The sequence below is a fragment of the Triplophysa rosa genome, linkage group LG7, assembly GCF_024868665.1.
Source record: "Triplophysa rosa linkage group LG7, Trosa_1v2, whole genome shotgun sequence".
In the NCBI taxonomy this organism is placed as follows: domain Eukaryota; kingdom Metazoa; phylum Chordata; class Actinopteri; order Cypriniformes; family Nemacheilidae; genus Triplophysa; species Triplophysa rosa.
Genome location: NC_079896.1, coordinates 1,873,247 through 1,895,081, shown reverse-complemented (window position 1 = coordinate 1,895,081; position 21,835 = coordinate 1,873,247). Strand labels below are relative to the sequence as shown.

Sequence of the window (21,835 nt, the reverse complement as noted above, 5' to 3'; positions counted from 1 at the left end):
TACATGATTTTCAGGGGGAAAAGAGAACTAATGGTTACCTTGCAGTGAATGTTTTCAAATAAAAGCAGTTGTCCACTTTTTGCCTTTTGTTTCAGTCTGTTTCAGTCAGGGAATTTTATATGAATATTTAGATACTGTATATCGGCCAATATATCGGTTATCGGCTCCCAATGTTTGAGAATTAACGGTTATCAGCCAAAATTTACACATAGGTGCATCCCTAATTTAAATCGGTCCCTTCATGTAAACTAAAGAAAAATATAAACATCTTAAAAACATTTCTTTTTGTAAAGCATCTTATATAATGCACAGTATATACTGTATGAGAATATCTTTAGAACATGTCTATATGTAAAATAGACAGAATATCACTTCAAAAAATAGAAAATGAGAAGAATTACATTTTGACTCATTTTTGCATTGTGACAACTGAACATGTCAAATCTCCCTTCCATAATGCACAAAGAAAAAAAATACATATTTATGAACCTAAAAAAAAAGTGGTTCACTTTCATAACAATGCTAAAATAGAAGAAAACGATACTAAATTGAACAAAATATAACGTCCTCTCTGTTGATTTTGGGATGAAATGTCACCCATATAGAAAGAGCGCCGGACATGGAAGTCTTTAAAAGCCTGAGTAAAAATAAGCAGGTTTTACCTAAAGAGAACCCTTCCTTTAGACACCAAAACAAAACATGGCAGGTCAGAAAGCCACAGCGTACGCTCAAGGAGAACTCGGACCACCCAGATCTGCACCCACACCCTGTAGCTAAAGCAGTATAATAGCGGTGAAATATAACCATCACACAAAGACAAACACAGAACTCAGGTCTGAAGCTGTTTCCACCTCTCACCGTGTGTCCGGTTATTCTCCGGAGCACCATAAATGTGGGGACCACCATCAAGACCGTTCAGAAAATGTTCGTCTTTAAAATGTGACATATTGCGATGACCCGAGCTCTTAGTTTGAGAGTTGTGAATTAAAATCGAGTTTTGAATTGAGCGTAATGATTGAGTACATGTTGGCGACGACGCTGATGCCGCGAATGCCACGCAGGCCAAGCTCAGAAATAAAGCCGAATGCCTTCACTTCCACTGGCTAGGCGAGCGGCCTCAAAGCCGCTCTAAATCCAGAGGCCTGGCTTGAGGAAACACGCCATCCCCCCACAGAGAGCGAGTACGGGTGGGTGTGGCCCCTGAGGAGATGGTTTTTGAGGGGGCCCCTCCTGAATGCTGTGCTGCATGCCAGCGCCCAGGGCTCCAGTCTGCCTGACCAAAGCCACCACGAGCTACCCACGCCACGTTACACTGGCCAGCTTGGTAAAGAACGCCCTCTACTGGACCTTCCACAAACAGATGGAGACACGGCTGAGACACTGCACCTGTAATAATCACAACACACCCTACCAATGAGACTTCAGGAAGACAATTCACAATGGACTTCACATTCTCGTCTAAAAAGAGATGATATAAATGCAGACCAGACGTCAAATAGACGTCTCCCTGATGTATGTGCGCTATCAGGGATCAAACATTTAACATTTGTACCTTCACCCTGCAGCACACAGTACATCTCGGAGCTGTCTATTTGATGTATCATCCAGGGGTGTCCAAAGTGGGGGTCGAAAGGCCGCGAGGTCGCAAGATGAATTAGAAACAGCGTATTTGATCAATAAGCGTAACAAAATATGAAAATAGCTAAGTGAAAAATAAAACCATGCCAATAAAAAGCCACCAGCCTTTCGCATTTACTTCCCCTCGATCATGACCCCTGAGGTGATTACGTCACATTAACGACATCAGCAAGGAAGCACCTTAGGTTAGGCAAGTCAATTTACAGCACCATGTTAAACATCCCCATATTTGCACGCAGATTATTTCTCAGGCTTTAAGTTTATGATATTTTTAATATAATTTACTAATAAGTACATGTGCGCAGTTGCGCGCAACGATTGAATACTTTAACCATAGGATAGGATAGGATAGTGGGGGTCTCGAGTCACTGGCACTGTTATTTTGGGGGTCGTGGGCTGAAAAGTTTGGGAACCCCTGACCTACATGATGTATTTTTTTATTGTTTGCTCACCTGCAATGTCATTTAGAAGGTATCTGTGAAATGTTTATAATTCAGAATGTATGTAGAACTGTTTTTTTCATCAGATGTTCTTCCAGGGGCGGTCTGGGAAGCAAAATTGGCCCTGGATTATTCGGCCCACATCGGCCTTCCACCATTTCTGTCGACCGGGGGGAGGGGGGGTTGGTGTTTGTTGGCATCGGCCCTCCACCCTTTCTGTCGACGAGTGGGGGGGGGTCGTGTGGTGTTTGTTGGCATCGGCCCTCCACCATTTCTGTTGACGGGGGGGTGTATGTAACGTGTCATTGCGTTACATGCATACGTGTCTGACTTGCTAATGCCTTCGCGTTGCGTGCATTCGCGTATATAATAGGTCCGTCTGTCCGGCCAAAGCGTCCATTCCGACCCCCATACGTCCTGGAACTCTAGTTGGCCAGACCGCCCCTGGTCACAGCCGTGGGCCGTCAATGGGACGGCCGTTCTGGACAGAATGTCCTACCGGACACGCCCCTGTTTTCTTCAGATCTTTAGCGGACGTCTTACAGACGTACCTGTGTTATCTGGGTCACATCATGTTATACCAGCTTTACGTCACAGGAATTCATCATTATTTTACAAACCGGCTAATTCATACGAGGTGAATCGTGGAAAACCATAGAATTAAACAAAGGCATTAATGAAGCCCCACCCCTAAACAACGACTTGTGCAAAAGCAGATTGTGCAACTAAACGAACAAGATCGTACGAATTTATATGATTTAGTCACCTCCTAAGATACTGTTGAATGTTAGAAATATAAGAGCAACAGAAACAAACAAATTTAGCACAGAAGCAGGGGAACGCCTCTGACCGGAGTTCTTCAGCCATATTACGCAAACCACTCACCCAAACTCAGAGCTGCTGTGGGTGGATTCCTGTCAGCCCACAGTGTTTCCAACAAGGGATGTCTGAACATAAGTATTGCTTAGCATTTAAGAGGAAACACCGCACTTTGCTATGTCAAGTATGACTATCATCGTTGCTGAAACATAAGATGGTTACTTTGGAGAAAAACCCTCGGTAAAGTTCAGCACATACAGGCATCACTCATTGAATCACGTGGGCTGTGGAGAAGCATGCAGATGGTTTTCAAGCATCTTCAGAACGCACTAAAATCTATTATGTTCATTTAATTGTCTATAAACACTCGCTCCAAAGGAGAGACGTTCCCTCACAATAGGCCTAAACATTATTCTTCAAACCCTGCAATTATTTGGTAGATCTTAACCTAAGTACTATTTAGCAAGTTTGTAAGAGCTTCCTAAACAATCAGCCGTAATGTGGAAATCATTTAGAGAGTAAAAGACGAAGAGTTTTGGTCTGGTTTGAATCAGCGCGGGCCCCTCGCGCAGGATCTCGTGTTTGTGGAAGTGCGGCTGGCGGTCGGCCGCTCGGTCTGAGAGGCAGCGCACTTTAATTGCTCTTTGTTGTGGAAAGAACGACCATGTGGGTGGGAGTGGGGTGCACGGTTCACTGTGGTCACATCTGTACAACGGTTGCGACCGGGGCGAAAAGTCTCACACATGTACGTACGCACGCACGCACGGGAATTCTGAAGCAGTAGCCAGGCGAAGCACGAGCAGCGGATGACGCGTTTCCTGTACGTGAGGGGATTTATAGCAGCGTATAATTATCGCATTTACTAAAGAGCTTCTGAATAATAAGATGGTGCGTTTTTATTGTATGTGAGCATGTCCTGCAATTATAAAACAAATCCATAAATGACCATAATCGCCGACAACAGACCAGCAAGAGTCAACGATCTTTTGAATGTCATCATTATGTATCAGAACGCCTCCCTCCCGCGTTCTTTCCTCTTTTATTCCTCATCTCTTCCTTGCATTCATTCATCCCCCCACCCGTATCATGTGGGGAGACCGACTGCCGCAGATCTACCCTCTCTCAGCCTAATGAGGCTGCACGCGCACACACGAAAGCGCAAACACACATTAATATAGAGTGCACACATCTTCATGCGCTCGCGCTCTCTCTCCGTGTCGCATCACACTCCTGTGAAACCACAACTCTCTGCAGTCTTTTCCAAACCAGCCTGGCGTCTCTCTTCCCCCTTACTAACACCCCTCTGTGTGTGTGTGCTGTATAGGTCTACAGTTAAGTTGCAATAAAGTTTTAAATATCACAAAATGTTTAAATATCACAAAATGATCATATCAAGCAAGAACAACGAACTGTTAAGTGCCAATGTGAACTATTATCTTTAAAGGGATACTCCACACAAAAATGAAAATTCTGTCATCATTTACTCACCCTCAAGTTGTTCCGAACCTGAATGCATTTGTATGTTCTGAGGAACACAAAGAGAGATATTTGGAAAAATGTTAGCAACAGGCAATTCTGGGACATCATTGACTACCATAGAAGGAAAATTATTGTGAATTTTTTTGTATTTGGAAGAATGTAAGAAAGCAAACAGTTCTGGGGCACATCTGACTACCATTTTAATTTACCTCAATGATGTCCCAGAAATGTCATTTTTCCAAATATCTTTCTTTGTGTTCAGTAGAACAAAGAAATTTATACAGATTTGCAAAAACTGGGGGGTGTGGAGTAATTCATGACAGAATTTTCATTTTTGGGTGGAATCATGAACTTCAAGTTATGGTATAAGGGGGTTTGACTGCATGCACTTTGCATGCACGTTTAATGTGTTTAATATAAAATTATATAGCATTTATAGGTCTAAACACCGTTTTTGTTCATGTCACACAACTCTGGTCAGAATATTAAGATATGTAAAATACGACAATCGAATTACAATTTGACATTATTTCAAATGGAATTGTTTTGTATACATATTATTCTACAGCATCATAAATTATTTTGTATATTTTACTGGTCATTTTTATAATTTTATGAAGTAAATGTGACTGTCCCACACTTTTGAGTCCTTATACCACAACAATGAAAAAAGTTTTATCAAAGACAGACAAGTCTAGTTTCTATGGAAACAGAAATTACCACATGAGCACATTGCTGACAAATTAGGCCACCTCACTAATAAGATACCAAAAATATAAGATAAATATAATATTTTCTGTGTCAGTATTTATTGTGTGTCCTTACCACACAGTTTAGTAATCCTTTGATATACATTTTAAAAACTAATGTATATTACTGTTTAATTCATGTATATTAAGATGATAAGAGTAAAATATAATGACCTTACTAGCTGCCAATTAGCTGCAATATTATCAAAAATGTCATTACCACAACATGTCTTTACTGCAGCACATTTTCAAGGTTTCCTGAATATTAAATTACAAATATAAAAATAAACATGTTCTAGATTAAAATCTTAATGACTCCATGCAATTTTGTTGACCTTATAATATGTATTTCAGACTCTGATGATTAAAATTAAAATTCACAGGCGGGGTTGATTTTTTATTTTGGACAGTCAAAAGTGCCCGTCGTTGCAGAACCCCCCATAAACGTAAGTAGTAGTACAGGAGAGAACATGTGAAGCAACTTGTTCAGGTACATATTCAACAAATATGTTGACAAAATGTTTATATGCTCTCTTACTTGTAAGTCGCTTTGGATAAAAGCGTCTGCCAAATGAATAAATGTAAATACATAACACAAATCAATTTAAATATATATGCTATATAATCCAATCACTTATGCAAATTGACAAACACGCAAGCACACACACGTCATTATGTAGTCACTTCATTCACATAGTATGCTGCCATCAGGTGGTCAAATATTAACATTGCAAGCATATTCACTGAATATTTTACTTTATTGTCTACACAGCATTTCTGTACAGTTAAAATATTACTTGTATGTTTACATCTGTTAACTTTATGGTCCTCTTATCATCAAAGCAAATTAAGTATTAATATTGTATTAAATAAATAGATAAATGTCCTTCTGGTGTCCATGGGTTACACATAATAGTTGCTTATGCTTATAAAACACAAAACTAGATAATGTTAGCTAAAGCTAAATAAATATAAGCAAATCATTAAATTATAATAGTATATTTAAAATCCGTGGGTGCACGAAACCCACTAAATGTCTGCTATACAGTATTCTCAAACTCTTAATTTACAAGATCTTATCAAATTTTACAGTACAAATTGGTAAAGGTAGAGATATGTATAGTTCATAACTAATATTAAAAGATAAGAAAAATGATTGGATAGGAGAAAAAGCGAGTCATCGTCTGTAATTTCACCCAGGGCCTGAGGTCACATAGGTTTTCGAACCTGGATTTTGCTTGCAGGATTCACCACACATCTTTTCGTCTGATAGTGATCCAGAAGGTTTCTCCATAAGGTGCTACACCTTAACAAGTTCTCATTACCTGTCAAAATACCATCATTTAAGCATTGTAACAGTTTTTTTTATTTCTGTGTATGTGTTTTTGGTTATTCATTCTAACAGCACTTTGGTCAGTCTTGTGGCTGTTTTAAGTGTGCTCTATAAATAAATGAACTTGAACTTGAAGTAACTTAAGATGAAAAACACACTAAAATGGGAGCAGACAACATAAACTTACCGATGATGCACAGCCCTTCTTGTGCTCTAGTGATGGCCACATTGAGTTGGTGAGGGTCCATGATGAATCCAAGACGGTTTGTAATCCAGGATTTGGTTGGCTGTGGCTCTATATCTGACTCGGGACAAGAGCGCACAGTAGACAAGATGACATATTTCCATTCACTCCCTGTGGATAAAGAAACAAAAGTCACTGGACTTTATTCCAGTAAAATATGCCGTAGCCGTTAAATGTAAAAACATACATTCATCAAAAAAGTTTAAACCCAACATTTAAAGAGTTTCACCCCAGTAGAGCTCCAGCACAAGCAGGTGAAAAAAATGAATGCTCCTCACAAAAATACAGATAAAGGAATTTGGAAAATGAATATTTTAGGAATTGGCGTTCATAAATGTGTTGTGTACCGAGTAGGTTATGACCCCAGTGCACTTGTTTCTGTTTTACCTTGGCTCTTCATGATGGTGTTGACTATGACGTCACCCACGCCCTCGCGCCGCAGCGTCTCGCTGATATTTACCACTTGCGCGTTATACGGCGTCAAAACAGCGATGTCGTTCCGTTGTACTCCAGTCCGAATCAAAAGTCTGGCGATCCGCACCTGACGAAAAAAAGTGTAATCAAAAAGCAGAACAATAATACAGAAAAATACACCTGCACTGTAGGCCTATCTGAGAAAAAAATACACATTTGAAGAGGCTGCTGGTATGGAGTTTTACTTTGAAAGAAAATCGTTTATTTACTGTTTTTTGAGACTCCAGTAAGAAAAGAAATGCCCGTAATGAATTTCGTACAATAGAGAATAAGCGCCCCCTTGAGGAAACAGATGTACAGTACGTGTGAGGCGGGAGCCGGTAAGAATTTGAACTGGAAGCGCGCGAACGCAACGCGCAAGTGGTAAATATTTTTACAACCTTTTACAAACTGAAAATACCAGAAACGCAGGGTTAACATCAACATTTTGTGTTATTTATGCTGGATTTTAAGAGAGATGTAACGGATGTGTCAATGGCCGAAACCACCTGTTGATGTTTCAGGTACGTTTTTGACGTTAACGCATCCAAGTTAAAATAGTTTATTATTAACTATATGGCTTTTACTACAGTACAGATTAACCGTGATGTGTGTAGTAAATCTGTGGGTATAAATATGGTTGAAAGATATTTTACTCAGTCATTAATGCAGTGGTCTGGTGAGAAATTCTGTGAGATTGTAATGAGGCAGCAGGTCGGTTATCTTCACATTAGCTCCCCTACACCTCCCCAAAATTCCAGTGGTGTGGCCACATGTTAGGTTGTTTGATTTAGGCCTACTGTTTTGAATAAGTCTTTTCCTCATATTTTCGAATCATCTGGCAGGTATGTGGAGATAGGGAGTTTTCTTTGACAGCAAACCAAACTCTTACCGTTTCTTTAGCCTCTTCTTCATTTGCCTTTGAATTTTCATTCCCGTGTTCGGTTGAGACCACCAGACTTCTCTCTTTCCCTTCGACATGACCGAAGATGATAGACGTTTGGCCTTGAAATTCATTTAGGAAAAGACCCGGTTTGTGTGGTTTGTAAGTATTTAACATATCATCGTAGAACTGCTTGGATGGAAATGCACAAATGTCTTTTTGCTGTAATAGGAACAAAAAACATGTTTAGTATTTAATTAAGTTAAATGTAATATTTAGCATTACATTTAGTATCAAATTCTAATATTAAAACCATACTTAGAGATATAATTTCTTACCATTCTGTATTGAACATCAAGCATCAATGCGTTCTCCATGTAACGTTCAAAAAGAGATGTATTCATGCCCAACCTCGCCGCAACGTCACAATGGACAACAGGTTGTAGCTGCATATGGTCGCCGAGAAGAACAATCTACAACAATAAATAAGTAAATTTGTAGGCTAAGAGACGATTAAAGTAGATTTTAGGATCGCATGTCATACTATACAGATGTTATCCCAGCCAAAAGTCATTCCACACTGTGGGATCTCAATTGTCATTAATGTCAGACTGTGTGACGGTAAAGACACAACACACGCAAGAAGACTCGTCCGGAGTTTTACGTCATTGGTTTTGTGACAAGACTCCGGTTTTAGCCTATGATCACAGGAATCCTTTATGATTGTCAAAATATGTCTCAGACGTCCAAATCATGGCCAAAATCTCACAGGCTCACCTGCTCAGGTTTATGGGCCACTAGAGGAATAGAGGCTTCCGGTTCTGTTGCCATGGCACATTCATCAATGATGATCTGTTTTAAGTCAAGGGCATCAGCTAATGCAGGTTGTGAGGCAGCAGTGCAGGTGCACAAGATGACATCGTGCCGTAATAATTCATGTTTCCGAGCCTTTTGGAGGACGTCTTTGTAGCTGTGGAAAACATAGCAGCTTTTCATTGCTAGGAAAATCAACAATTTTATTCCAAATAAAAAGGAAACCAAAGAAATACAGGTTACTTTGTGGTCCTGAAGAATTGAGAGTACACAAAATATATTTAGTTATTAAAACTCATATACAGTACCATTTCATTTCTTCTTTAGTGAGTTGATCTCCTCTTTGAATTTTCATATCAAAAGCCTGTATTTGTGCAGAGGATGGGTTGGTATGCTTTCGAATCAGATGGTGGAGTGCAATGGAACTATCAAAACAACAACAATAAACATCTGCTATACAATAAACAAAAACAAACCTAGCGTTTACAAATGTATTATAGATATTCAGTATTTTTAAACTGCAAGTACCTGAGATCTGTATTGGGTTTTTCCACTCTTTTGGAATGCCGTGACAGTTTTAGATTACAGCCTGGGTAAGGAAATTCCAACATCTCCACCTGATCACTGTAGACTCTCAGAGGTCGAAGTTCTTTTTGAAGTTTTAGGAGATGACCTACAATACATTTGCATTATTAAGTTACTGTGATTTTACATCCATGTTAAGCTAAAGTTACACTATGTAAAGTTGGCTCCACTGTTTAATTATTAGCTATATTCGGAATTGCATATGGCCATAATGTGCCTATTTCACCATTAAATAGTACTGTATACACTGTGCATACTGTTCAATTTGTCCATATGAAACCCTCAAGTGCTTAATACCAAAATGTAAAATGTGTGGTATATAACTTAGCACACTGCGCTGGCTGTGTCTGTGTTTGTGCGGCTGTGTTTAACTTCCCATGTGATAGACTGGAAGCAATATACTGTATCTGTATGAAGCAGAAGGACAAACCAAATATAGTTTGCAAAAACGTACCTGCTACGACATCAACAGATTTATTTGAAGGTCCACAGTACAGAATGGCTCTTTTCTTTTGAGCAGTAGGGAGTTTTTGGATTTTCTCAAGTAACCAGTACACAATATGGACACCAACAACTGTTTTTCCAGTCCCTGTGAATATGTGCAGGAATTATTATTCAATACATGTATACTTTACATTTATGTATTTGGCCAATGCTTCTATCCAAAGTGACTTCAGGGTGATTGTAAGGGAGCTAACAGGGGATCAAACCCATGAAATCTACATTTATGATGTATACATGTTTAATTTCAAATGAAAGTGAAGTAGTCCAGATCCTTGCTCTGCAAGGATACATAAATTCTTACACCAAGGCCTAGACTAAAAAATATTTCAGAAAAGAACCCTTACCCGGTGGTCCTTGGATAAGAGTAAACGGGTTGACCAGCGCTTTTCTTATTGCTGTACATTGACTTTCGTTAAGATGAAATCCCGAAGGCAGATAATTGTTGATTTCAAATCTTGTTCTTATCCCCTGCGAGAATGTACATCCTATTGGGGGAGAGTGGTAAGGGTCATTTTAGATGGGTACTAATTGATAATAGTGAGCAGAAGTTGATATATAGAGGCCAATAAGAAATATTTCAGCCAATAGTTCTGCTTTGTGTTGCTAAGAAAAGGTTTGGACTGAAGTGATGTAATAGTAAACAGCTAGAGAATAGTCATTTTTAGGTTTTAAAAAGGTTTCAAACTAATCTGCAGTACCGCTTTCAGAGCTGATTCTCCTGCCAATGGCAATATTTTTCACAAGTTGGTTAGCTTTGGTCAGACTGGCAAGTGCATTCTCTTTGCGTCTGTTAAATAAAAAAAATAATCAGCACACAAATTATATGTGTCGTCTGTTGAAAATGTGCTTGTAGCCTTGAAGATACACAAGCATGACAAGTAAAAAATTATTTAAACAAATTGCTTAGTAAACCTACAATTTATGTAATGTTTTTTATCTTACACATCTGGCAGAAGCTTTGGAACTAGCTCCACTGTGAATCGTGTACTCTCGCAGAAGATCACATCTGGAATTTTTGTCATTGGCATATGGTTAATCCGAAAATTAATCTGTAAATTTTCAGATAGTTTGGATCTCTTTTCTTCAGTAGTTGATTTCTTTTCTTCAGTGATTACACCATGTGCTACCCAGATGATCGTTTGGATATTCATTAGATCAGCACACTGAGAGTTCTCCAAATATGGACGCCCTTGATTTTTGTGAATCCTAGATCTAATACAAAGGTAACACTTCTTGAGGTCAGATTCAATAGACCACTGAGCTTTTTTATTCAGTGGAAGTAGAAAAAAACCCTGAAGCTTTTCTGGCTGAGATGTTTCCCATTTCAATGGTACATCTTCTAAAACAATGCTCTCATTTTCAGCCACAGCGCTGGTTACTGACTCCATTTCACAAATAGGTGCCCATGTTGCCTGGTAATCCATATATGTGTTGTATGAATTCCTTGATGAGTGGGATGCATATTTTGAAAAACACTTGATTGGATCTTTCACATGCTCCAAACAGATCTCAAATTTTGGATGCACAGCAAACAGCTGAACTGCTGGTGTCAGTAATCCTCGAATTGTAGATGTGCCTAGCTGCACCTCGACCGCATCACCTTGCTTTAATCTCAGTGACAGCTCAACATAATGGTCTTGTATGGGATCAAATTTGTCTGCTCCTAAATGTTGGCCTTGTGTCAGTCTTTTCTTGGATAGTCGTACGGAAGTTGTTGAGGCAAGCTTATCAATCAAGGAAAACATCAATTCCCAATTTTCATCTCTGAGAGCAGCTACTAGGCATTTCCACGCCTCTGTGGAGACATACGCCATGACTGTGTTTGGATTTTGTTGTTTGACTTCAGCGTGTATGTCAGGATTGGAGAATGAATATATCCTACGCACCCATTTCAAGATCATGCTGCTGTTTGTGTCATCAACCTGTGGTTGATCTGCCAGCTGAAGGTCCCTATACATAATTTCTGTCTTGGTTGGCATAGAGTCTCTGTTAAGTGGAAAAGACACTCTAAAGTTATTCCCTGAAGGAGTGAGTTCAACAATGTATGCCACTTTCCTCTCATTTCGAATCGACAGTTTTGATGCAAAATGTAGGGCATGTACTTTCTTGTCATATGCTGACTGATTGTCATTTTTTCTTGAAAATTCAAGACAAGAAAGATGAATGTCATTTGATGTGTAACTGACATCTGTCTTGTCAATCACAGAATGAAGAAGACGTTGCACAATGACATCTATGTATCTTCGGATTGGAGATGAGGCCCATGTATAGCTGTCAAGATCTAAATCACAGTGCCCAATTCTTGAGGTATGCGTTGAATTTGAGCGCAAAAAATACGCTCTCTGAAAGAGTTTCCTAAATGCAATAGCAATAGGAAGAAGCTGAGGATGAATGTCATCAGTTGTAATAAAGTCAATAATGCTGTAGATGTCTCTGTCCTGTGCTGCTGTCCTAAGACATTCCAAAAGTGATACCAATATAGGAAAGGTTTCAGAAACAGCTACCTCTAGGTTTGGGATGCTGCTGTAAGCGCTACCCAACCTTTGGCCTCTCATTGTGTGAGAATTAGTTTTACATGAATCAGCTTGACATGAGAGGTGAGCAGAAAGAGGAACCAAAGAAGCATTCTTGTCCAAAAGGTCTTCAACTTCAGCGAATTTTGGCACTTCTTGGCATCTGACTGGAGTCAGGCTCCTTGTTGTTGCATCAAACAGAAGCCGATCAGCAACCGTGTGGTTAAACATGATCATCAGCTCCTCAATAATTCTGTGGGATCGTCGTCTTCCGAGGGGAACATCTTCATCTGGAGCTTTGTAGCACCAGTCTTCTTGTTTCCTGTATTTCCTGTGTACATCTGCAAAGTAGCATGCTATCACAAGGCAGACTTCAAGGGGGTCAAAATGCTGAACCTTTTTAAGGATATCTTCAGCTTCACCATAAGAAAACCTCCTTTTGGAGCGAATTACGGACTTGACAAAGTATCTCCTTTTTATACGGTATGTATTTTTGTCAACTTCTGACATCAAAGAGATGGCCCGTCTGTCGCAGTCAGGGATTAAACTGAAAAACTTGACACTTAGCTCTTTAGGAAACATATGTGTTGGCTCCCTCTCAGGGGAATAGAATGTAGTACACTGCTGTCTTGCATATTTGTCCAGTTCACTGTCCTTGCTAACATAGCTTGCAATATCAGAAATGTGAACTCCTATTTCATAGCACTCTCCTAAATCCCTCACACTGATTGCATCATCAAGGTCCTCTGAAACGTCTGAATCTATGGTAAATGCTGAGAGACCTCTGAAATCTTCTCGTCCATCTTCAAACACTTGGAGACCTTGAAAATCGTGCATCTCTCTTTCCACAGCTGAAGGAAGTGCCCTCCTCAACTGGAACTCTATGTCAAGTACCTTCAAACCATCTTCTAGAGATTTTATTTTTGGAAACAGTCCCACAACAATTCCCAAGGGAAACACGCAATCCTTTCTCCACTTAAGGACCCTAACAACAAAGAGATAATTTCTGTGGGTTTCTTCATTTATTTTTATGAACCTCTGTATTGTGTGGTCCTGTGGATTTCGTACTGCAATGTGATTTGGTTTGTCCTTCCAAAAAGGAGTAAAGATTTTGCAAATACATGGGTTAATTGGTGTCATCACCTGCCTGTCATGTTTTTCAATGGTGCAGACAAATTCTTTAAGGGTATCTGCACTTTCAAGAACCTGGATTACTTTTCCCATTGGAGGATTTGATTTATGATTTGTGATTTCCACTTCTACCTTGTCTCCAGGGAATGAATGTCCCATATTTTTTCTGCCCTTGATGGCAATTCTAACTGTGGGGTCATCAAGTGATCTAGCATAACCTTTCCAAAAGCTTTCTATGGCTAATTCGCATTTGTGCACAGAAGAGTTGTTCCGTGGAAGGCTAGAATCTCCTTCGTGGATTTGGTCGACATAATTTCTGACAAGTTCATTTTGTAAAACAGGAAACAAGCCTTCATCTGTCAATGGGATGTTTATGTCTTCATTATCAAGAAGCTCTTTAAGTATGGGGTCATCTATGTTTGAAATCTCAGATGTGGTTGATTCACTATCGCTGCTATCTTCATCTTCACTTCTGGAGAGCTTTGATAACTCAAGGAGATCCTGTTTCCAGAAATTCTCTACAAGGTGATGGGCACTTCCCTTGTGAATGCAATGCTCTACGTAAGACATCCAAAGTCTACAGCATGTTCCAAAGTGAGAGAGTGCAGCTGCATCTCCAACTACAACTATTTGAGATTGAGCCCTTGTCATAACAGTGTTCAGTACACGTCTGTCATTGAAAAACTCGAGACAGGACAGGTTGGTCTCCAGCAGGCTGTCCTTGGTGTGCACAGTGGAAATCACAATTACTCGGAATTGTTTTCCTACAAATATGAGAAAAGGCAGTCATTATATTCCCTTTGGTCACATCTACATATATCTGTATGTAAAAATCAAGAAATGGGTACAATAATCAGTTGTGAAGTCATTCGTACCTTGCACATTTTCTGCATTCTCCACAGTGATATTGCGTCTTTTAAGTCTTTTTCTTATTTCATTTACCTACGACACAAAAGAAGCAAAAGCGTCAGGTAGATTTTTAACACATTTAGCAGGACACCATTAATTAAAGTATTACATAAATGCTAGTTAATTATCAATCAGTACCTGTCGACCTTGTGAAAGAACACAGATTGATGCTGGATCTTGATCATGCCACTCAGTAGGCCAGTTTCTCATTATCTCTTGCACAATGTCAACAACACTTTGAATTTCTTCTGCATTGAACCAGGACATGCTTGTTGGGTCTAAATGACATTCCCCTCTTACATGATGGAACTGCAAGGCATGTTGCTCTGGATGAGAGGGCACATTTCCTCTTGCCTTGATCACTCTCACATCTCTTTGATTGCTCATCTCATAAAAATGTTCTGATAAAAAGTCCACAATGTCCTTTGTAGAGCGGTAGTTTTCACTAAAAATGATTCGACTTTGTTTGGCTGCGGTACTGTTTTCAGCTTGGTAGTGATAGAAAAGGCGATTGAGCAGCGTGTGGTCTGAGCATTTTTCTTGTGTCACAGAAAAGAGTTTGGGTCCCATTTGCATGTGATCTCCTGCTAAAACAACATGCGTCGTCTTACCTGCCAGGCCCAGTGCCATAAGAGCTTCACACTCCAACATCTGAGAGGCTTCATCGATCAGAATGTGACTGAAGTAGTTTTCAGGGAGCCTCATGCCGAGGAAGTAGCGAGCCATTGAAGTTGTTGTTATTATGATGCGTGTAGAATCCAGAACAGCTTTATCGGGAAATTCAAAGTAATGGCCATCCTTCGATAAATGACAGTACTGTCGTGTGATATGATCAGTGGATTGTTGGCTCTTTTCCATTGCTTTTATTCTCAGGGGTCTGACTTCAGGATGATCAGTTACATATTTGTGGAAATGTTTTTCAACATAAAGATCAGCTGAGCTGCATTGAGACAAATTGAGAGAGATAATGTTAGTAAACAAATACAGTTCTGCTTTGTAAATCAAATAGAGTGTGACTAGTCTGTTGGCGTATTGAATTGTGGTACATTAGATTTACCTGTTTGTGTGTGTACAAATCAAGATTTTGTTTTGCGGTTGCTGCACAAGAGTCCGGGCCATATTGGCGAGGGTCATAGTTTTCCCTGTTCCGAAAGGTCCATAAATCAACAAAGGTGGCACACTGTCCGTGTTGTCTGTTGTACTCAGGATGAAGTTCATTGCAGCTTTTTGCTGCTCATTTAAGTCCCCTGTATCTGACTGGTTTGAAATATGAATGGTGTGGTTCTTCAGATCAGGCAAAACCTTGTCCAGGTCTCTGAGATCATCAATAGCCTTGTGCATCTCACAGAACCAAAGACGACTTAGTTGGAATTGGACCTCCATCTCACATTTCTGCTTATTCTGCAGAACAAGATCAGTGCAGCATTGTTTGGAAAGCTGAAGATGTACTTGTGTCTCAGTGACAGCATCTTTTAGCAGCGCCACCTCATAAATAGGTGCATCACTGTCCACGACTTGCACAAGAGCTTTGATGCTATGTCTTTTCATGATGTAACCTTGAGGAGTATCAGGGGTGAATGGGTGAGACAGATGCACAACTGCAAAAAGTTCACCCGGAAGAGCACATTTCAATCCAAACCAGAGATCAAAGAGATTGTCTGTCAACTGCACAGACCCTTGCTGATTTAGCCTGTTGAGACATGTTGTAAGTATTGGAATCATATAAGTCAGTATGTGAGAAAGCAAACTGACAAACCAATATATGTACCTGGCAAGTAGTTGACCTTCTTCCTTTTCCTCCTGGTATAAAAACATGTGCATGCTCTCTTTATAATTTTCATGAGTCATTGTTCGGTTCATCTGGGGTTTCACAAAAAGCTTGTATTTATTTAGCAGCGCTCTCTCTGCCTCTGCTCTTTCAGAAAAAGGCACAATTTTCACGTTTTCCTCATTCCATGGCTCAATAATTCTAACAGTAGGTGGTTCACTTGGTTCTTGCAGAACCTCAGGTGCTGGAGTCAAGTCTGATGTTTCCTCACAACAATGTGCCACTTTTATGTCCTTTCCAACATTGACCCTGAGTTTTTGCCGTAGTACAGGTCTCATATTAAAGTCAAATATGAGCCATTGCTCGTACAGACCTGGCTGGTCAGATGTGAAGGATACTGCGATGTCATATACTGCGGAAACAATTTAAACAGTTACAATATTTTAACAGGTGGAGATTGTTGGTATACATGACCAAAGCACTAATTCTAAGCACTATTAGTAAAAGTTTGAACCATTTGTTTAAATGTAATGCAACGAAGCAGTAGTGCTAAGATATGCCTGTGCATTTCAATGTCTCCACCTTTTGGAACTCTAGTCAGAAACCAGTCACCCATGGAATACGTCTGTTTTGTGCGGGGGTCTTTATTAAGGGTGAAGGTTGCTCCGGCATCTTGTCGGAGTAAAGCAACAACTTCTAAAGGTTCCTGTAGAGATACAAGAGTGAGTATTGATGACAAAGGTGCTGCTTGACAACATTATCTAATCAGTAAATGTGGTAGATTAAATGTGGCCTTGGACCACAAAACCAGTCTTAAGGAGCACAGGAATATTTGTAGCCGACAAAACATTGTATGGGTCAAAATGATTGATTTTTCTTTTATGCTAAAAATCATTAGGATATTAAGTAAAGAACATGTTCCATGAATATATTTAGTAAATTTCCTACTGTAAATATATCAAAACTTTATATTTTTGTGAGTGGAGGCAGCAAAATTGCTAACAAAAATGTCTGAAAACACGCTTACACGCTTCACTCGCTGCTGCCTGCTCTTTGAGAATTACCCACTCAAGTTTGGTATCTGGGTTGATCTACTTCACACAACGTCATTACAGCGGTAAGCCAATAGAGAGCCTTAAAACAAACCTGTTTCTTCTTAGCAACGGCCTGCTACAGCATCTCTGATTAAACACTTTAAATGTTTTTTTTTTTTCAATTTTTCAATTTTTTTTGCACCCATAGATTCCAGAGTTTTAAATAGCCTAGTAGTAGTATCTCGGCCAAATATTGTCCTATCCTAACAAACCATAAATCAATGGAAAGCAAAGATGATGTATAAATCTCAATTTTGAAAAATTGACCCATAAGACTGGTTTTGTTGTCCAGTGTCGCAAATATGGTTACCGTATCAAATGTAGCACTAAAAAGAGTCTAAAAGATAATTTAAGCAATAAATAGAAATGTGCTATTGTTATATTTCTGTAATGGTCCTAAAACATGCTTAGTATGTTTTGGAACTAACCCTGCCCTGCCCACTTGACATGTTTTCCACAGTTTCTTTTCAATATTCAAACATTTCTATGTACTGTAAGTGTTTGTACACACCTTAGACGTAATAGTAAAATTCCATGTACATGAGATCCCTATTTGCCTTACGAAAACACAGTCTGAATCTGTGTCACAGGTGACTTTGACGTCAGGTGTGTCAATGATGTCACTCACCTGCAGACGCAAATAAAACAGTTCAGCTTGAGTTCCAAGTTATTTCCTTATAGACACATGTAGGGATGTAACGATTCATTCAGCTCACGATGCGATGCGATTCACGATTCTGATCTCACGATGCGATTTATTCACGATTTACTCACGATTTATTTTTACAAAATGAGTTGAAACAAATTAGAACTGAACAACTTCCCTTACATTATTTCTTAAATGCTTCACGTTTCTTTGTATAATAAAATTGTTTTATTTCAAATAACAAAAAATAACTGCAATTTTATACCAAATTAATAATAGAAAAAGTCTCTTTAATATAAACAAACTTATACTCTCTGTGCTTTTCTTGGATTTTTTTGCATTTAAGAAATATCAGCATGTCCACGTTTAGGTTTGCAGTGAACATGGCGGCCCCTGCTGTTGAAAAAATGTATTGCGATTCAGTTCACGCCTCAACCGATTTGTGTGAACCGTCACACATTATAATCGATTTTCAACCGGCTCACGGTGAATCGTTACATCCCTAGACACATGACATTGTACTTTATTAAGCTTCATTGAGCACTTACAATCCTCTCTTTATCCTTGCTGTGCCTATATTCCTCTAGAAGGCGGTCTTGATAGGACAGCAGACCCTGATCGGCTGCATCCTGAGCTCTTTTACAAGCAGCCTTGACTCTTTTTTTCCATTCCTTTAGTTCCTCTTTACTGTGAGCCTTCAAGCAGTTATCTCCATACTCGCATGTCTGGGATCTGTGACCGAAAATCACCATTACACTTTAATCTTTGATTCATGCAAACATGCCAGACTTTATATACAGTAGATACCTATCACACAGTTTCAAGTCTTTATATGACTGTGCTGGACAGCGGTGCTTCCATTGAGAAGATGTATCTTCAAAGATCTGTTTCCTGTGCTCGACAGTAAAACAGTGGTTCATTAACTCCTCCTCTGTGCTAAAGTGCTGGCTGCATAACTTGCAGAACGTCAGTCCCGTGAGAGCCATGATTCACAGATGAGATTCCTGTGAAATGAAAGCAGGACTTCAAAAGAGATGAATTAAAAAACATAAGAGTTTTAATTCACGACAAGTCAATAATAGTATCTATATTTACTTTTATAGGCTTTTAATACAAAGCATCAATAGTCTTACTTGAGAAAAGATGTTTATTACTGCAGGATAATATATTTAGCTCTTTTTTACTTCCTACTTATTACTTCCTACTTATGTACCATCAAGACAAACTAAGTTTCACTTCTGTAGCTACAAGCATTACAAAACTTACAGCCTTGCCTCCTGTTTATTATTTGGATCTTATAGAAGTTTTTGTTTAAAAAAGACATTTAATATAGTGTTTAACCAGCATTAGCTTTTTCACTGAACAGAATGAGAAAAACTAGGTTTAACATACATTTAAAAAGGGTACAACATTTCTGAGGGATATTGAAACCAGCATTCAGTATGCATGTGACTAGTTGTCAGGAATGAGAGGATCCGTGCCAAACGACAAGATTCACATTTTATAAACAACAATGTACAACTTTGAACTGGTGGTGGTGCTAAAGGTTTAAGCTAGACATCCCACAATTGACATGAAATACATTGGGACTGTCGTGTTTTTGACAGCTTTTTACTATTCTTACTTTTTAACCACATATATTCACAAAACATTTAGTTAATAAGATCAATAAACATTTGTGCGTCTTAGGCTTGGGTCCTTAATAAAGACTAACAATGACGAGCAGCATTCATACCTTTATCATTTCCTTCCAATCTCCAAGGATTCAAACTTCTGATATATTATGGTCAGTGGACGTCTCGTCCGCTTCTCTGAGATGTGTGAGACGGGTTCAAGCATTTTAAAGATATTGCTCAGCAACAGGGACTGAGCCCCTCCCTGTGTTAATGAATAAGCTCACAGTGTACTTCACAACAAATGCTCATGTGGCGTTAGGTTTCACTTTCATTATTGATGAAGTGCGAAGGATATCATCTGCCAGCCATTACACAGAGATCTCTATCCCCTAATTCCCATCATATCCTGTTAAACTTCATACATTTATCAACCCAAATTGTTCTTTTTGAAAACCGAATTGTATAACGTATGTTGTAAATTACCACAGTAAACAGAGAATATGTCCAAGAAGCACAAAAGTAAGTGAAATAAATATGGTCCTTATAGCCCTATAGTCACAGATCGCAATGGTGAACAAAATAGGTGAATAAAACAATCGAAAAGCACATAAAAGCTTTAATGTAGCCTTAACCTGACCCCTTTGAATGCCACAATAATAACATTCAGATGCCACGAACACAACACATGTGTATGACTTTGAACTCAGGAATGTTAGTTTATTCTTTCAAGATCACGTGATCTTAGATCTACATAGGTTTTATTATATTTACTGTATTTGATCTACAACGTCGTGGAATTTTAATATTTGAAGGAGATAGTCTTCTAACAATGACCATGTTGATCTGAAAACAGTTTCAGTTTCAATTACCTCTAACAGCTGTAATGACCTGGGCACTGTTTCACACACGAGGACACAAACATACAAACACGTCCTCATTTTACTGTCGCATTTATCTTATCAGCAGCACCTATAATGGGTTTATAATGGAAACACAAGGGCTGTGACGGTCGCCGTGACAACCGCGGTGGTAAAGTGCCATGACGGTGGTGAACTGCCACCGGTGGTACTGCACGTCACTGTGACAAATATAAGTGTAATAAAAATGACAGTTGCGATTGTAGCCTTTCAGTTGTGAATGGTTTTAAAGATTTAAAGAAAGATTTTACATTAACACAGAAATGATTGGCATACGTTTCCGTTGGTGCGTTCGAGCGCGGGCCTGCACGGCAAAACCTCTGCGGGTTCTGCAATGGATCTTGTTGTGAAATGAACACATAAAATCAAAACTGACTATGACCCGCCTGCTTAGTGTCGGAGCGCGCGCAGGTTTTGCCGCGGTTGCGGAGAGACGTCTATTCATTTACGCTCCTGACGCACATCTTCTGAACGCGCATTTAGTGCAGCTGTACACATTTTAATCTGGACAATGTCAACGTGTAAGTTTTCCATCAACGAGTAGGAAAAAGTAACGTTTTAATGGCAATCTGATTAGGAAAGCCAAGGGTAGGTTTAGTTTGTTTCAAATGGAATTGTTAAGGACTGTGAGGGTTAATACGCGACTTACTGAAGTTGTCACTGCAACAAGAGCTTTTTTATTTAGTATTTAACTTTCTTATATCATTTAAGTTTTCATTATTTACTGATGTTTATTCAAATGTTTTATATGCTGTAGTGTGCCGTTTCACTGATGGATTTGCGCATTAAACATGGACGGATGTTTCATTCTCATTTATTTCAGATCATATTTCAATTGCAAGTAAACAGCCAGCTAATGTGATGTTGACTTTAAAAATGTTTAACACACCTTATATTACATGACAGAAATCCAGTGTTACTTTAACAACAGGTTTCTGATCCAGTATTGAGAGAATTGCTGACGTTGCAGTTTCTGGCTGTGACGGTGGCCGTTTTCTACCACCGCGGGTGGTAATGGACAAATCAACCGCGGTGGTGCGGTAGTTGGGAAATATATATTATTTATATAAATAATACTTATGTTATTATATTTGCGTGTAGCAACCGCATGACGAGTGGAAGAGAAATATAGACCTTATTTAAATACTTGAAATTGTTAAATAGTTAAAATACAATTTCCAGATAAACAGTGACTCATTCATGGGGTGTGCCCATTGGTTTCACTTGCGTCCTTAAAAATGACAGAAACTCTTACAAACCCGTTATGCTTTAGTCGTGCTATACTGTATTGTTTTCAGTAT

The 21,835-nt window shown here is 39.1% G+C and overlaps 1 protein-coding gene across 1 annotated transcript; it reads right to left on the bottom strand.

The window, feature by feature from the left end:
• Positions 1–5,492: 5,492 nt before the first annotated feature.
• helz2a (helicase with zinc finger 2a) lies at positions 5,493–19,847 on the bottom strand. Its single transcript, XM_057337756.1, has 21 exons — positions 19,737–19,847; positions 18,809–19,005; positions 18,550–18,733; positions 17,867–17,983; positions 16,844–16,967; positions 16,262–16,673; positions 15,551–16,183; positions 14,632–15,433; positions 14,460–14,526; positions 10,883–14,348; positions 10,639–10,727; positions 10,285–10,425; positions 9,891–10,025; positions 9,380–9,524; positions 9,160–9,276; positions 8,816–9,008; positions 8,377–8,511; positions 8,048–8,260; positions 7,090–7,243; positions 6,646–6,813; positions 5,493–6,450 (listed from the first exon to the last, which is right to left on the bottom strand). Exons 2-21 carry the CDS (start codon positions 18,985–18,987, stop codon positions 6,335–6,337), a joined length of 7,590 nt encoding a protein of 2,529 aa, XP_057193739.1. The 5' UTR covers positions 18,988–19,005; positions 19,737–19,847; the 3' UTR covers positions 5,493–6,334.
• Positions 19,848–21,835: the final 1,988 nt, after the last annotated feature.